Source organism: Talpa occidentalis, unplaced genomic scaffold (genome assembly GCF_014898055.3).
Source record: "Talpa occidentalis isolate TD23 unplaced genomic scaffold, MPIMG_talOcc4v2.1 talOcc4.2, whole genome shotgun sequence".
NCBI classification, from domain to species: Eukaryota; Metazoa; Chordata; class Mammalia; order Eulipotyphla; family Talpidae; genus Talpa; species Talpa occidentalis.
This window is the reverse complement of record NW_023602073.1, coordinates 131,557,670-131,576,370: the sequence shown is the minus strand read 5'-3', so window position 1 is coordinate 131,576,370 and position 18,701 is coordinate 131,557,670. Positions and strand designations below refer to the sequence as shown.

The 18,701-nt window shown below is 35.2% G+C and overlaps 1 protein-coding gene across 1 annotated transcript in view; it reads right to left on the bottom strand.

Annotated features, from left to right (window-relative positions):
- PEX7 (peroxisomal biogenesis factor 7) overlaps positions 1 to 18,701 on the bottom strand; it is a 62,357-nt gene that overhangs the window by 25,278 nt on the left and 18,378 nt on the right. Inside the window, exons 6-8 of the mRNA XM_037520454.2 lie at positions 7,384 to 7,490; positions 5,501 to 5,614; positions 3,500 to 3,555 (exon numbers count right to left, since the gene is read on the bottom strand). Of these exons, the coding sequence (XP_037376351.1) occupies positions 3,500 to 3,555; positions 5,501 to 5,614; positions 7,384 to 7,490 (277 nt within the window). The remainder of the gene's footprint in view (positions 1 to 3,499; positions 3,556 to 5,500; positions 5,615 to 7,383; positions 7,491 to 18,701) is intronic.

Here is an 18,701-nt window from a genome sequence, read left to right as displayed (position 1 = left end):
GAGGGGAGCAGTGGGCGAGTCAGGAGAGGTCTGCTGCGCCATGTGGGTTGCTCCCTGGCTGGCTAGGGATCGAACTCGTGCTGCAGTGGCTACGGATAGCTTCATAAGTGGCATCTTAACCCCTTGTTGTGTCACCAGGGAGGCCCCCAAAGAAATAATTTTAACAAATATATAACGTATAGGTCAGAGGAAAAGTAGAAGTAGTCATACGTGGCTATGAATTTGAATGACTCCCACACATTAACTTTGTATAGTGTACCCTTGATCTGGCTCATGCTACACTACTCGTCGACCTTTTTTTGGATCCCCTTTATTTCAATAGTAGTTCCCTCCTGAAGAACCTATCTTTTTGCTTTTCTTTCTCTAACTGTATCTCCCTTTATTTCAACTTATTAACTGAACTATCGATAAGTTAATGACCTTCAAATATATATTTACAGTCCTAACTGGAGTTCCTGAAGAATATAAAACAACAAATTGGAATATTTAAAATTATAATAAAAAATCTACAAATAAAAGAACACCCAAATCTACCTATTTAAAGAACACATTTAACTCTTTAAGAGGTTTTGTGGGGAATACAGAACTCAACCCAACTGGGTTTTAAACACCAAAGAGTTTTAGAAGATCTAAAATACTTAAATAAAGCTTTTGGCTTATATATTGAACTTTACAACCTGGTAACAGAAAATATACCTTCTTCTCAACTGCATATGGGATATTAACAAAAACTGATCATATATTAGCCTCCCCAAATATCAATGTTTCAGAAAATAATATGATTAAAAACAGTACTCTCTGACCACAAAGTGATAAAACTAGAATTCTAACAAATTTTAAAGAATTAAAAGGCACATTCATGTAGAAATTAAATAACTTCTACTAAATAACTCTTGGAAGAAAGGGAAATACAACCAGAACTTATACTTTTTTCAAATGATAATATATCAGAATCTATAGCTCATATTTATAACAGAAACCAAAAATACTCATAAACTTAAGCACTATGTTAACAAAATGAAAAAACAAAATAAATTCCTGTCTCAAAAAGCTGGGGAAAAAACCAGAAGTACCAAGACAGAAATAATAAAAACAAAAGCATTAATTATTAAGGTACTGAACAGAAAAACAGTAGCTCTAATCATTGAAACAGAAGAAATTAAAAAGTCACGGCACTACTTTATTGATATCTAAGCAATTTGAAAACCTATAAGCAAAGGATAATTTCCTTCGCTGATCCAAATAGAAAAAGCTTAAAACATATTCATTTCTTTAAAAGAAATAAAGCTATCAAGAAAGTAGTCCACATAAAGCACTAAGCCCAGATGGTTTCACATGGGAATTCTACCAAAGCTTCAAACCCAATTAGCCTCAATGCTGCCTAAATTGTTCCAGAACTTTGAAAATGTAGGAAAACTTTTTTTTATGAAGAAAGCAAAACATTTAAACATAAGACAAAAAAGAAGAGAGGAAACTATAGATCAGTATCATCTTTAAACAAAATATCAGCAGATAAATCCAACACACAGTAAGAAAATGATACATAGAGAGGAGAGATTTAGTCCAAGAATGCAAGATTGGTTCACTAATACCATAAATTATATTAATGGCTGTAAGAAAAAATATCATGACTATCTTCATAGACATAGAGAAAAGCCTTGAACAAAAATTAAAATCCATCCCTGAAATTAAAAAAATAGTAATCAAGAAAAAGAAATGGATGTATATTTTCTTAGCATGATAAATAACATATACTTTGTCTCAAAGCTAGCATCTTATTTTTAACAGGGAAACAACAGAAGTATTTTACTAAACAAGAATCAGAAATTCTGTAACATGAGTTAACATTATATTAGAGTTATCCTCCAATGCAACTAGATAAATCAATTAGAAGCATCAGAATTGGAACGGACAATGTAAAACTATTTTTATTTGTAAGTGATATATGATCCTATAACTGAAAAACCCTAAAAAATCACTGATCTTCAGGTGGCAGACAAAAAAAAGACACTCTCAAACATTGCTATTTATAATGGAAATTGGTATATTCCTTATGAATGGGAATTTGGTAATATCAAATATCAAAACTACGTATTTACATTTTAACCTAGCAGTCCCACTTTTAAGAATATACTCGTTAATTTTCTAGCAATGTGAACATACATATAAGGTTATTATCCACAATGCCATAGTTTATTTTAAAAATATTTGAAAAAAAGCTAAGTACTCATATGTAGGAGTAGTTGAATAAGCAATATAATATAGTCACTTCATGGAATGTTATGCAGAATGAGAAAGATCTTTATAAACTGATAATCAACTGATTTCGAAGATACATTTTAAGTAAAAAAAAAAAAAAATCCAGAGTACTCTACTTTTTGTGTATGAAAGGGGGAAATAAGTAAATATACACGTCCATTATCTGATCGAGACTCATTATCTATAGGGTGTGGGGCCCTAAGAATGGATTGGAGAGAATAGAGGAAATATATCTTTAGGTATATCTTGACTTTTGAAACAGTGCTAATGTTTTGCTGCAATAAATCAATGAATCAATTCAAATCAGTAAGGTTAGGAGGAAAACCCTAAAACTGAATACACACAGGAACAAATGTCTCAAACCAAGTTTCAAATGAAGAGCAGAACTAACTTAAACAACTTTTAAAAACAGCATTTGGAATAAATGAAAGAGCTAAACAAATGCTGAACTCTAATTAGTGAGATTCTCTTTTCAGATGCATGGCTTTAAAACTTGGAAACCGCTTTCCAAGCAAATCAAGAGCTATAAATTTTGGGGAAAAATAGAGTGTGGGAGGGAGAGAGCTACACATGCATACATATTCATACATAGATACATATATACACACATATACTTACATTTACATACACGTTCACAATCATTCATATATTGATATGGATTTTTTTCATCACTTTATATGAACTAATGATGTGAACATAATTAAACTTGAAGAACGAAATTTCACAGATATGAAAAAACTAAATTTAAAAGATATTGGCTATGCAATCTGTAACATGTTGGGTTGTCGGAAAAGCCATGATGCATTTTCGCAACAAAAAACAGAAAAAATACATCATGACTTTTCTGACAGCCCAATAGAAAGGCATTACCACAGAAACAACTGACAGAAAAATGATAGTTTGTTTTTTGAGTAGGGGAATAGAAATTGTGTTAGGTGACAGAGATTAAAGGTTAAGAATAAGATAGCAAGATGGAGTTAGACAGAACTGAGTTATGAGTTGGAAAAAAAGACTTTTAAGCAGAGCAGTGAGGCAGATTTTAAAATAGCAAAGAATCTATATATATGGCTAGATAATAAAAACAGGAAAAATATAATATTAATCCTAGTGGCAAATATTCGTATGTGCCCAGCTCAGATTATGTTATTAATAAGAATAAACACATTACCTTTCATAAAATTGCAAAGATGCAAATGCTACTTGGTATTTCACAATGAAACTTATCAAAAAGCCACTGTACCTTACAGTAAAATCATAGGAGCAAGAGGCCAACACAGAAGCATGAAATGGTGAAAACTACAAAAAAGAAAAGACAATTTGAGGTTAATTGTAATTATAACATGCTACTTCATATGGTCATTACCTGGAATAGTATAAGATTAAAGTTAGTCAGGACTATCACAATTATACTTTTCTGTACCTAATATGCTTTAATTCAAGGCAAATAACCTTATGGCTTTATAGAGTATCCATCTATTGGAAAATACATCTTTTTTACATTCTCCAAAGAAAGTCATCCTTCAAGCTTTAGATTTATTTAGAATAAAATGTTCCCCAAATGTTGCTATTCTGGAAAAATCAAACGCAATTTCCTATCAGTATCCAAAAAAAATTTCTACAAATATAAGGGATTTAATTTAGTATATGATAGTACATACATAATTATATATTTTACTAACTTATGAATATATACTATGATGTATGATAAAATGAATACATATCCTATATATAAGCACAAGTATCAAATAAACATCAAAATGTAATGTAACTTAAAAATATCTTTTAAATAATTTTTGTGTTATTTATATATCACAGCTAATGAAAAGATCAAAACCAAAATTATAAAGACCAATAATGTCTTTTAGATAAGAATATATATGCTTTAATAGGCTGTCCTTTGCAATGATTTCAGTCTTTTCCTTATTAGTACTTTATAAACTATATACAAATGACAACTACACTTGAATATAGCTTACAGCTTACAAAATTCTTTATTACATTACCCTATTTAATTAGAAAATATCTTTCAACTATTAAGCCCTGTGGGCCAACACTGTATTTCATCTGCTGCATTGTAGACTATAGAAGTTAAAATATTAACTTAAATTTAGAATTTTAAAAATAGGAGTAATATAGTTATCTTATTGAAAAAAGCAATAAGGCATTTTTTACCTTTCATGTAAAAAACAAAGAATGAAATTAGAAGATGTCATTTAATAAGATGTGTTCCACTGTGACTTAGTAAAATCTACCTAACTAAAAGTTGGGAGACTAACAAGTAAATTTATAGCTGGAACCCACTGAAGGAAAATTATGAAGACTAAACACAAAAAGTAAATTACCACAGCTAAAAAATACCAAAAGGAATAGATTGAGGATGACAGCATGAGGAAGACATTTGCTGGCTCATTCCTCTGAGATGTAGTTTGGAGCTGCCTCCCTACTCCCCACCAGGCCAAAATGCCACCATCCAGTCATGTTCAACACCCCTCTGATGGCTGGTGTCCAATCAGTGCTCCTGAAGGGGTGGGACCATCTCCACTGCAAGCCTAAGAAATAAAGCTAGAGCAGCACTGTAGTCGCATGGAGCATTTTCACCATACACAGTGTGCACTCACTACATCCTAGCACCCTGCTGAGTGCCTTATTTGCATTACCACAGCAGCTGGAGGGTGACTGTGCTATCACACCCTTCTTCCAGGTGAGAAAACAGAGCCACAGGCAAGCTGAGGTCAAGAAGGTCAGAACAAAACCATTAGGGTACGTCCTGGGTGATATTTTTATTCACATCAAGAAAAGCCACTCAGAACACCCAGGAAACTTGCAACACTCAGGATTTCAAGAAAAGATGGGGATTTTCAAACTGATTGCTGGCTGGCAACCACTTTCAAAAGACTGACCAAAAGTGCCCAAGGCCAAAGACCTGGCATGAGACAGCAGGGTAGGGAGCCCAGGCAATCTGAATCCAGAGATGGGGTTCTGAGTCACTTGTCTCTAAGGGTTCCCAAATGCATGAGCTCCTTTTTTAAGTACTGATTGTCTACATTGCACCAGTTCGTTTAGTTACTTAAAATATTGTACCTAATTTTAGCTTTCAATGTTCATTATCATTAACTGAGAAACAAAAACATGCACAAAAAAGGTATCAATAATCACAATCCTCATGCACATTTCTATATATACTTCATTGATTATATTTTAATTTTTGTTCTAGATACACAAAGAAAAGACAGGAACTTACTTTCACTCTCCTAATAGCATAGGTGTGACCAAGAAGTTCAAACACTGGTTGTCTTACATTCCTCAAGTCCCAGCCTCTCAAACTACAGTCAACTGCCCCTGTCACCAGCAAATTCTGAAAACAATTCAGAGAAAAGTAAACTGTGACATCTATGCAGCTAAGTAGTCCTCATGCTTCTACTAAGAACAAAATCTGTATTTTGCTAATTAATTAATCCAAACACAGGTGTATATATAAAAAGCATAGAAAGGAATCAAAATGCACATGAAAAAGCAAAAATTTGCATGATTTGAAAGAAAAGGAACTTTATGTGCTTAATGTGTTCGATGGAACTCTATATACAACAGAAAAAGCCATAGTCCCAAATAGCATTGTGCATTCTACAATCCACCTTTAGTAGTAGTAAGTACCTAAGGTCTAAAAATTATATCTGACAAATGAGTCCTCCTTTCTCTTCAGCACACACTTTGAGGTTTTACCAGGCATTAAAAGGCAAGATGCCTATTAGTTTAGGAATATTTAAAAGAACAAACGATTATAAATTAAATTTTTATGTTTTTCTAAATTTAAATCACTCAATGTCCCCAACACTCAAGGGCTACCTCTTTAACATCTATCTAATCATATCTGACAATCTATGAAAACAGCTGTAAGTCTCGTATCCAATAGGTTTTATAAACCCTGCTATGGAGAGCCCAAGGTGAAGCCAGAGCTCCCAACGAACAGGCCCATCCTATTCAAGTAGAATAGTAATTCACTGTCTGAATATGCTGGGCTTCAGTCTAAGCTCATTTGAGGAAAGTTTCAATAATTTAAAGAACTTTTTTTTAAACAACTCTCAAGCATATACTGGCACCTCCTTAGAAGTATCACAAGTATTATAATCCATATTTTCATTTTCCTACATGGGAAATTATTACAGAGATTTGAACTGTAATCAACACTGAAATTTTTATTTAAGTATGATTGAATAAGTTCAATAATTTTTTAAAATCTATTTTATTTTTATTTAAAAGGCTCTGCCAGTACAATGTTCTCTTAACTTTGATGAATTAACTTAAAACTCAGAAAAAACAAGGATAAGTTTTTCCTATTTGTCACAGTCAACAGACCATTTCAGGTACATAAACATACATGATAGTATAGCAATATATATTTAATCCATTTCTATGTCTACTTCATATGCTCATGTGGCTAACTAAAGCTTTGCTTAAAGTTACACATGGACACTGCTCTTAATAGTAGCATGAAGATTGGTTAAGCTTATTTATTTATTAATTTATATGAATATCTATACATGTAAACTACAGTAACTGATTTTGGAGAAAACCAGTTCAGCCTCATGAAAATTATATGGTATATGGTGTGATGTCAGTCATGGTCTTGAGTTTCACTTAGTCATCGTGTGGCCCTGCATGCATTATATAATATCTCTGAGATGAAACAAAATTTTAAAAACTGATGGACTGTCAAATTAAAAATCAAGTTACAAATAGTTCAGTAGCCTATGAGCAGCAAAGTGAACAAAAAATGAAAGGAAAAGATGACCCAAATTATTGGGGTTAAGAGCAATAAAGGAAAAAAATACACAATACTAGAAAAAATTACATAAACTGTACAGCAGTTACCCAAATAAACAAGTAAGGCTGCACTATTGAACTTTCAGAATTTCTGTTCTTCTTATGCTTTTTTTATGTGCACTTAAATACAATTAATGCTAATGCAGGTCACTTACTGTCACCAATTATAAATGAAAGGGACTGAATTTAACTTAATGGTCTGTAAACACAAACAAAATCCACACAAACAAAAATAAAACGAAATCTGGAAATTTCACTATTCATGAAGAGCTCAGCAGCCTAGGACAAAGTAAGACAGGGTACCTCATTGTATTTACACCAATCACAACTCAAAATTTCTGCCTGATGTGCTGGAATCACAATTCTGACTCCTGCCGCCTTCATATCCCAGATTCTCAGAGTCTGGTCACCTGGTGAAAGAAAAGACTTGATCACTTTCATCACAGTATTGGGATATTCAGTGACATATGGTGCTCATGATGATGGGTGAAGAGAAAATACACTACTCTCACTATTGGAATACTGCCATCTATCCATCACAGAAAACATGTATTATTTTAAACTATAATATTGCATAAGAACGACCAAAAATGAAGATCTACAGAAGGTAATATATTATGATAGTATTTTTAGATCTATTCAAAGCAGGAGAATCTGAATCTCACACTGATGTAAGCACAGCGATGAATAAATACACACTTTTTTTTTTTTCAGGATAGGAAATGGCCCTAAAAATCAAGCCTCTGTAACAGAATATTCTACAAAATCCAAATATCAAGGGCCTCCCTGGTGGTGCAGGGGCTAAAGTCTCAGCACTATCAACTATCCCCAGCCCCTGCAGCATGAGTTCAATCCAGGGCCAGGAAGCTAACCCGGATGGCGTAGCAGGCCTCTCCTGTCTCACCTGCTGCTCCCCTTAGCAATATATTTCAGTAGATCTGCCTGTTCTGCTCCCCTCTCTGTCTCTGGCAAATCCTCTCACCCCTTGTACCTCTGGCCTATACCTCAGTTCTTGTATGCATAAATAACAAATATTTTTTAAAAAATCAATAATAACAATTTAACTGTTAAATGTGGGCAAAGTCTACCAAACCAAAATGGAGAATTTTTAAATCTTAGCTTTTACATTTACTACATTTTAATGGTCTAGAAGAATATTCTTCTCCTTGGGAAAAGGTTGGAAAAAAAATCTGAGGATTATATTTTGCATTGTTATAGAAATGGTTTACACTGCTTAGTTGCAGTCACCCCTGATTAAATAGTTCATATGTTATTTGTCTTCAATTCTTGGAAACTACAAGGAAATAAAAATATGGCCAGATGAATAAAAAACAGAATATATAAATACATTTATTTATTTATATATGAATATCTATACATGTAAACTATAGTAACTGATTTTGGAGAAAACCAGTTTAGCCTCATGAAAATTATATGGTATATGGTGTGATGTCAGTCATGGTCTTGAGTTTCACTTAGTCATCGTGTGGCCCTGCATGCATTATATAATATCTCTGAGATGAAACTTTTATTTCTAAAAAAGAAATAGAATGCTCACATGCAGGTTGGTACAAGAATTTAGTGTAGTAGAGCTTCTTGTAATGTGCCTAATAGTAAACACCTACTACCATGGTAGATACTTTAAAAATGCTAAATGTTAAAATTATCCTTTACTTGCTTACATCTATTTTCCTATATTCCTGATTTATGTGGAAGCTGCTTAAGAAACAAGAATGAAGTTTTTGGTAGTAATGAAATGCAGAGGTTATTACAAAAGGGGGCTTTGGCGTTCCAAAGCCTGGTTCTAATCCTGCTCTATCATTTGGTAGCTGTTGATATTTAATTAAGTTATTTAACTTGTCCAGTTTTCAGTGTCCTTATCTATGTTAAAATATCTGCCTTATAAAGTTAAAGTGAGGTTAGGTTTAAAACAAACAAAAAAATAAAACAAACCCATAATAGACACTCCTGTCCCTATAATAACAACCCACATAATTGCTAAAATTTAGTTAGTGCTTACTATGTGCCAGATGTTCTAAGCATTTTATATGTGTTAACATTTATATACATCACAGCAAATGAGACAGAAATTTTAATATGAAAATAAATTTTTGTAGTAATTGACAAATGAGAAATCAGAAACACAAAGATGAAATAAGTCACTCAAGACAGGAAGTGACACATTGGGACTTGGAACTGGCATGTCACCCTCTGGGTTTCCAGTCTGTATGCTCCACAACTACATTCTGCTACTTTCTAATGCCGCTGGAGAAGTGTCATACAGTCAACCTAAGATATTATTTTTTTGTTAATTCTGTAAATTTGACAGAAAACATTAAATCACACACACGTTTAACACATTAAGGTACATTGACCCCAGAGTTATTTCAGAAATTAAAATAATAAAATAAAACAGGAAAGGGCAAAACCTCTATTATATTTCCACTCACATTCCCCATCCTGCTAACCACAGAGCTTTACCACAATCATGTATTTGGAAAGCACCCCATTGGTCTGTTTTTATAGATACATAAATTATACATTATTACTTGTGTGAGGGGTTTAAAAATGATTTTATTTATAACCACCATGCCCCTATTTTACAAAAGGTTGAAAACTGCTCTTATAGAAGAGAGTAAAGTAAGGATTAATTAGGGATGAGCAAGAATGAAAAATTTGAAAAAACCAAATGGTAACTGTTTAAAATTGCTACAGACTAGAGCTTCAAATATCTTTAAGGACCGTTAATTATAATCACTGTCTATAATCTAGGCAACATCCAGTAGAATTTGTTTCAAAATTCTAAATAGCATTAATAAAATCATCTTTTGTAATTTTTTGTAGCCTTTGAAATATCAAGCAGGGCTGCAAGGATGTCTAGTGTTCTGTCTGCCAGCAACACCCATTTAGGAAGAGTGTCCTCCCCTCACCATGCAATTCTAGAAAGACCTGTACTAAACACAGTTGACCAGACAGGGACAGGTCCAAGAAAGACGAATCATAGCATATCATTTCCATCCCTGACCACAGTTAACAGGCCATAGGTAGTAACTGTGATTTTTGTGAAGTATAACTGAAAAGATAATGTCATTCCCTCTTTTATGATAGAATTTACAGGGTATTACACTGAAAAGCTGCTAGTGGCTACATTGTCTCAAAGTATGGAGAAAGCCAAGCTGCAGAACCAAGTAAACAAACTGAGAAAAGACCAAATTAAGGACACAAAATATCCTAGGGCTAGTCAAGCATCCCTTCTTCCTTTTCTGGGGGTAGCTTTTCTTTTTTTTTTTTTAAAGATTTATTTATTTATACAAGCATTGGGTACAGTCAGAAGCATGGGAGGGTGAGAGAATTCACCAGAGCCAGAGCGGGGAACAGAACAGGCAGACTGACGAAATACACTGCTGTGGGGAGCAGCAGGTGCAGCAGGAGAGGTCAGTCGCACCATGTGGGACCCTCACCGGTGTGGCCGGGGATCGAACCGGCGCTGCAGAGGCTGTGGGCAGCTTCACAGCTCAGTGCTCAACCACTGCGCCACCAGGGGAGGCCCTCTGGGGGAAGCTTTTCAATAAATCTGGCAAAGAGCTAAACAGTTCAAGTTCTATGATCTGTAGGTAAAGAAGATCCCTTATCCTCATGGAGGGAATTAACCTAAAACCTCAGTCACTAAAAGACCCACTTCCCCCATCAAAAAAAGATTTGATTCAGCACAAGGCTCCCACTAAAATAAAGGAAATATTTAAATGATGTATACTAGCCTTCAGAAGTTTATACTTAATATCAGGTCTATACTATCAAGCCTATAATGTGTGTTATAGCCACAACTAAAGCATTCTTTGTGTGTGAATGATGTATAGTACTAAACTGCAATGAATGTTGTTTAGGAGATTAAGAAGTAACAGTTATTCTAGAAACAATATGGATGACTCTCACAAAATGTTGGGCAAAATAAACCAGAAACAAAAGTATAAAACAGGCAACATTAGTCTATGGGAAGATTTGGCAGGACAGTGATCACCCTAGAGTGGGATGGTGGGAATTAAGGTAATGCCTGATAAAGTCTAAAAGGAAGGTTGTAAGAGAGAACTCTCAGAATGTTGTTTCTTGATTTGGGTGCTGGTACACAGATGTGTTCATTGAGAAAATCCTTGCATTTTACACTTAAGATTGTGCACAGTTACACTTCAATAAATTAAAACAACAAAGGCTAGGTGGATGGTTATTCCAAATTTTTCTGGCACAACATTTTGAGCCTTTATTATATTCAAGCAATATTAAAAAAAAAAGGTCATAGCTTAGGTTGTCCATTCTTCCAGTTAGACACCAAAAAAGAGAGAAATACTCTGAAGAAGTTAAAAATTCCACTTCCTTGACTATTGCTTCTGATGCACACATTTGGCACTACTCCTCATCACATGGCTTTGCAGGTAATGGTACAATGACTCATTCAACTCTTCTAGACACCAGGAAATCTGTATTTCTATTGTATTTTAATTGTGTTTTCCAGACAACTGGGCTTTCATTATCAGCTAGACATTTATCAGGGGCCTGTGATGGTGCCACAGACCCACCTGAATTACCAGCTTCTCTTATCAGCTGCAGACCTGCCACTGACAGCAGAACCAGTTAGCTCAATGCATGATATAGGATAGGAAGTGCTGGCTCTACTATGTCTAATTTCAAAGGGTGGCGGGTAAGAGGAAGTGGGGCAAGAAGAATGAGCGAAAATATTGAGTATGAAACTGTGAAGTGATCTGAGTCACAAAAGGATGCACGCTGGCCAAAAAATTTAATTGAAATGCCAGATGCCCATCAGATGCAATGTGACTTTTTTCTTAGAACAGAATGAGAATTTTTTAACTACTAGAGCCCACATGTTCAGGCATGGCTATGACTTATGCAATTACATGGAGCCTGTAATAGCAGTAATTAAGTTTTCATAATTCAAAAGAAAAATTTATTTCATATTAATCGCTTTATGTAAAGAGATCAAATATTCTTCCTTTCTATCCCATATACTTTAGAAACTGGAGTTCTGTATTAATATCACTGTCATGAACTAGACAAAACATAGTGTCCTCAGAGAACTGTGCTATAGACGGTAAATCTAGATCAAAATCTCAAGAAATTTCCCTCCTTTTGGGCCTGACTTAGCCAATGATAACAAATTTAGTCTTTATTTGTAAATCCCATACAACTTTGGAAGTAACTAAATTCATGGAATAATTTAAATATTATATTCCCAGATACCTTAAAATATAAATCACTATAGCAGCTGAATGACATAACTGTGTGCCACAGGATTAGACATAAACACATTTTGATCGCCTATACATTGGATTGCCTGTAAGCTTCTGTCATTAAAAACAACTATTTTATAATTTTGTGTTCCATTAACTGAACTTTTTTATGCAAATTGCTTTATTTTTTATATATTTTTTTTTACATCATTGTTCATTTTTAAACCATTTTTTGCTTCCCCCACCCCCTCAGGTATAGTCCCCATAGCGTTTCCTTCCCCAAGGCACCCGTGCACCATCACCTCAGACCCCTGTGCTCCTCCCTCCCTCCCTCTGATCCCTCTCCCACCTCCTCCTCCCAGGATGTCTCTGATTTATAATTTTCTGGTTTTGTTTTGTTGTGTTTTATATTGTCATTATTTTTTTACACTGATGTCTTATTTGGGTCCCCAGAATAGAGTATGTTTTATAGCCTACGCCTGTATGTAAGCATGAAGACAAACTTTCTCTCTGAATTCAGCAATCAAGCTATTCTGTGAATTTTAAAAAGGGATGAGTATATTTCTATTAAAACAAACATGTAATTCCTATTATGTCAACAGAAATATACCATTAATTTGGTATCTCAAGCAGAACTATACCATAGACTAGTAGACTTTCCAAATCAGGCTAATCACTAGGTTCAGCTGAGGTAATTAAAAAATCTATCTCCCAGGGGGGCTTTTGATTCAGTAGAAATAAGATAAGAGCCCAGAATTGGTTTGTTTAGGTTTTTTTTTTCCAGCTCACCCAATGATTCTGATGATAGGCATGTTTTAGGGTCCCTAGACTAGTACGTCATTATACAAGCATGCATTTCAGATACCACCTCAAGCAAGTTACCCCAAAATTCTGTTCTTAATTTTAGTTCTCAGATAACCAGTGACTAGTCATTCTCACAGCACACCGGCATGCAAAGGCCATTCAGATGTTCATACATGTCCTGTTCTCACCAACGTCTATCCTTTGCTTCTGTTTCATCTCCTAACTCTTACGTGTTCATAAGGTAACACCTTCAACACTACCCTTCTGACACTACCCCTTCTGTAACCAGCCAAACATGAACAGTTCAGGAATCTTTGGCTATGCTTAACAGAATCGGGGGCATACATGTTAATAAAACACAACATTTATATAGCTCTTACTCTGTGGCAGGCATTGTTCTAAGTCTTTTGTTTAGGTTCATTTAATCCTGATCAAGACACCATGATATGGATACTGTCATCACCTTATTTTTCAAATGAGAAGAAGAGTCAGATTAAGTAGCATGAGCACAGTCATGCAGTGGTAGTGAAAGCGGACTGTGATCCCAGGCAGCCAGCTTGAGTCCATGCTCCTAATCACTGCTGCTAGCTCTCCCTCAAAGAACTTCACAACCCTTATCATTTGACCTGTTGCTAGTTTTTTCTTGGCATCTCTCCCACTGGACTATATGCTCCAGGAAAACAGAAACCCTGTTTTGTTCCTTACTGTATCTTCAGTGGGGAACATTCAATAAATACCCAACTGACTAACAGTATCACGCTCAGCAATTAAAATTAACCTCGGGTATGTTTTGTTTTTTTATTCTAATAAGATGCTTACTCTCCTATCTTATAATAAAAGTATTTTTAGTGTTTGGCTGTGTAAGACACTTAACTATATAAAAGAATATCACTACAGGAAATGCATAAAAACAGGTTGGGCAAAGAAAATATGCAAAGTTTGCCTACTAATGTATAGTACATAGCTTGGCAAGCAAATTTTCTTGACTTACTTGAAGTGGAAAAGGCACAGTGAGAGCTTCAGAGCTTATACTAACCTTTACTTTACCATAACCCCTTCAAGTATTTTTGCAGAATGGAAGAAAAACTAAATCTTTTCAACTTTATTAAGCAGGCTAATATTTAAAAAGTATCACAAAGGAAACTATCAAATGCTTGATAAACAAACCATCTAATGAGTTTACAAAATCATTTAACCTAGCAGAAACTGGTTTTACCATATCCAGTTTCCCCTACAAAGGAACTTACTTCATAGTCCACAGGTCCAGTTGATTTTTATCAACTCCCTCTGACATTCTTTAATCTTTGGAAGGACAACTATTTTAATAATTGCTGGACCCCAAGAATCTATCCATGCCCAACTAATCAGGATTCACTTTTTCCATTCTTAGTGTATGTACTTTGAATACCACCCTCTCTCATTTCCTATTTCCAGGTACACAAGCTAAGCCAGGCCTAACCCAACCAATATATTACATGTGCCTGCCAAGGCATAGTGAGTAGTTTAGGAATATTCACACAATCTTCAAAGGCAGTAAGAGAAAATGATACTTTCCTAGATGTCTATGAAGGAACCTGTCACTTTTTTCTATTGGATGGACTCCAGAAAGGATGTGGGGGTTAAAGCAACTGCCCTCTTGCTATCACATTTTATCTGACACTGAAACACTCAACAGAAAATACAACAAACAAAATGGCATGAAAATCCATCTTTGACCTCTCCATCCATCTATGTCTATAAAGGCAGATCAATTCTGGACTTTTCAACTACATGAGCAAAAAAATTATCTTCTTTAAAGTGATTAGGGCCAGGCCTCCCTGGTGGCGCAGCGGTTGAGCGCTGGGTTGCGAAGCTGCCCGCAGCCTCTGCAGCGCTGGTTCGATCCCTGGCTGCTCCCCGGCCACCAGAGGAGGGTCCCACATGGCGCGCAGACCTCTCCTGCCGCCCGCTGCTCCCCTCAGCAGTGTACTTCGGTCCTTCTGCCTGCTCTTCTCCCCACTCTGGCTCTGGTGAATTCTCTCGCCCTCCCGCGCTTCTGACTGTACCCAGTGCTTGTATAAATAAATAAATAAATCTTTAAAAATAAAAAATAAAGTGATTAGGGCCAAAATTTCTCTGACCTTCAACCAAAGAAGTCCTAGCTGATATGACCATTATTTGTGTTCATTTTTTTTTTAAAGATTTATTTGTGCATACAAGAGCTGGGGTACAGACCAGAGATGCGGAGGATGGGTGAGAGGATTCACCAGAGACAGAGTGGAGAACAGAACAGGCAGGCAGACTGACTGAAATACACTGCTGAGGGGAGCAGCAGGCGAGTCAGGAGAGGTCTGCTGCGCCATGTGGGTTGCCCCCTGGCCGGCCAGGGATCAAACTCGTGCTGCAGAGGCTGCGGACTGCTTCATAGTGCGGTGCTTAAGCCCTTGCGCCACCAGGGAGCACCCTATTTGTGTTCATTTCTAATCTAACGGATGAAGGCAATGTCATTAAACAGATGCTCTTTCTCTGTGAGTGAGCAAGTGGCCATTCTGTTAACAAAAGATGACTTTTATATACTACCTATTTACAATATACAATCAGTTTCAAAAGCTAAGTTTTGAAATTATATTACTAACCCTCTATAAAATCTTTTTCTGCTATTCTATTCAGTTTCAATACTGAATATTCTACAGAGAGCAACCAGAGTCAATATTACACACACACACTGCAACACAAAAGGCCCATGTAAAAGAAAGAGATGTATGTGACTCAATCCAAATAAAGGACTAATATACACAATTCTGCCTGATATTTAAATAAATGCAGCTGTATTAGTTCACAATTTTGTCATTGCCAGATTTTACATTAAGTCACGGGCATAAAAAGAACAGTGATTAAAAACAAACGAAGACAATTTTAGAATCTTAAATAATATAAATTAACAAAACTACATTCAATAGCAAGGTAAAGAAATGTTTCAAAAGCAATCTGCTCAGGAAGTTTTATTTACTAATACTTTTCCAAACATGCAAAAGTATACACATAATTAATATTAGTTTTTATTAATTTTAGTTTTAACAAAGCTCCCAGAAGACATATCTTCACTGTTTCACTAGAAGGAAAGCAAATTTCACTTCATTCTGTAGATAGATCTATCATATACCACTAATACTATCGAGAGTTTGAAATTAAACTGTAGATGATAAGGCCAAGGAGCATCCCTACCCTAAGAAAATTATGCTAATGTCAACCTAATTCACATTCTTACAAGAATTTTAATTCAACTTGTACTAATACTCTACGAAGTAGGGCTTTTCACCAGCAGGAAAATTATAAAATGGTAAATGTATAACCATTATGCTGAACTGTGGTCATCTTACAATTTGACTCATTATCAGCATGAAACTTACTAGCATTTACATTACCTTAAAGCATAAAAGACAACGAACCCAAGTTATACAAGCAGGATAAAGGGTCAGTTCATTCAAACAAGTGTGTTAATATAGCTATTATTTACTTAACATACATCTAATCTTATGATTAACTGTGCCATAGAAAGAAAAAAGATCAAAGAAAAAATTTAGGCTTCACAAAGGAAATGTGATAATAAAAAATATTACACTGTCCCATTTCCAAAAGACTTGATTATGGGGAGGAAAAATTGACTTAAAAAATGTAGGAATTTTAAAAATAATGATAATAACTTTAAGTTTACAGAATATATGGCTCTTTATTCTATAAAACAATGCTGCTAATTTTAATCAGCAAATAAAACATTAAGTGTACCTTTATACAAAGATGTCATTATTATCCTTTATTATTTCAGGATCTGAAAAAATTTCTTAAGCATGGGGTGGTAGCATACATTCAAAGAAGTATGAACCTATACTCCTAAAACATATACGCTGTTACTAACCAACACTGCCTCAAAGGAAAACTGTTTTTAATTCGTATTATTTAAATGGGCATATCTGGAGACTCAGCAACAACAAAGAAAATAACCCAGTCAAAAAATGGGCAGAAGAGCTAAAAAGAAACTTCTCTGAAGAGGAAATGCAAATGGCCAACAGACATATGAAAAAATGTTCAACATCACTTGTAATCAGGGAAATGCAAATCAAAACTACCATGAGATACCATCTTACACCAGTGAGAATGGCACATATTAAAAAAACTAGCAACAACAAATGTTGGCGAGGATGTGGAGAAAAAGGAACTCTCCTGCACTGTTGGTGGGAGTGCAAACTGGTCCAACCACTATGGAGAGCTGTGTGGAGATTTCTGGACCTACGAAACATAGAGCTTCCATATGATCCAGCAATTCCACTCCTAGGTATTTACCCAAAGGACACAGAAACATCAATTCCAAAGAACACCTGCACCCCTATGTTTATAGCAGCACTATTTACAATAGCTAAGCTTTGGAAACAGCCCAAATGCCCAAAAATAGATGACTGGATCAAGAAGATGTGGTACATATATACCATGGAATATTACTCAGCATTCAAAAAAGATAAACACATGCAATTCACAGCAACATGGATGGCGCTGGAAGGGATCATGCTCAGCGAAATAAGCCAAAAAGAAAAAGAAAAATACGGGATGGTCTCACTCATAGCAGGAATCTAGAAAACTTAAATAAGGGACCAGGAAAATGAATAACTATAAGAAAGTGAAAATCAAAATCAACAAAAAACTATGAACCAGAGACTCTTTTGGGGGGCTAGGGGCCGGGAGGGGAGGGATTGAGGTCAGAATGGGGCATTTGCAATTGTATGGGGGAATATAAAAATAAAATTTATTATTTCAAAAAAAAATAAAATAAAAAAATAAATGGGCATATCTGTCTGTAGGTAAGTTACTTAGCTGAAGGTTTTCACATCTGAATGTCTTCAACCTAATACGTGCAGAATTCAGGGACATTTGGTTATTTTTAATTTTAGAATTAGAATTTTTAGAAATTAAAAATAATTTTTAGAATTAAAATAATAAACATAAAAAGTCATCACTCTTCCTAGTAATCAAACATGCAAATCAAAACAACAATTAGATATCATCTTTCATGCATCAAATTGGCTAACATTTAAAAGACTGAGGAGGGCCTCCCCGGTGGCGCAGCAGTTGAGCACTGGGTTGCGAAGCTCCCCGCAGCCTCTGCAGCACTGGTTCGATCCCCAGCTGCTTCCCAGCCACAGGAGGAGGGTCCCACATGGCATGCAGATCTCTCCTGCCGCCCACTGCTCCCCTCATCAGTGTACTTCAGTGTACTTCTGCCTGTTTTGCTCCCCGCTCTGGCTCTGGTGAATTGTCTCACCTTCCCGCGCTTCTGACTGTATCCAGTGCTTGTATAAATAAATAAATAAATCTTTAAAAAATAAATAAAAGACTGAGGAGGTACATCTGCTTACCATTTCAAGATCCAAATCTTAAAATAGTTGTTACCTTAACACTTTCAATATTCTCATTATTATAATTAATTCCTATCACCTAAACTGGGAAGGTCGTTGATACTACTTTGTTTAATCTGTAATATGTAATACACTAAAACTAGCTCACAAAATCATATAGAATTTGAAATTAAAATTTGCAAAGGTATAA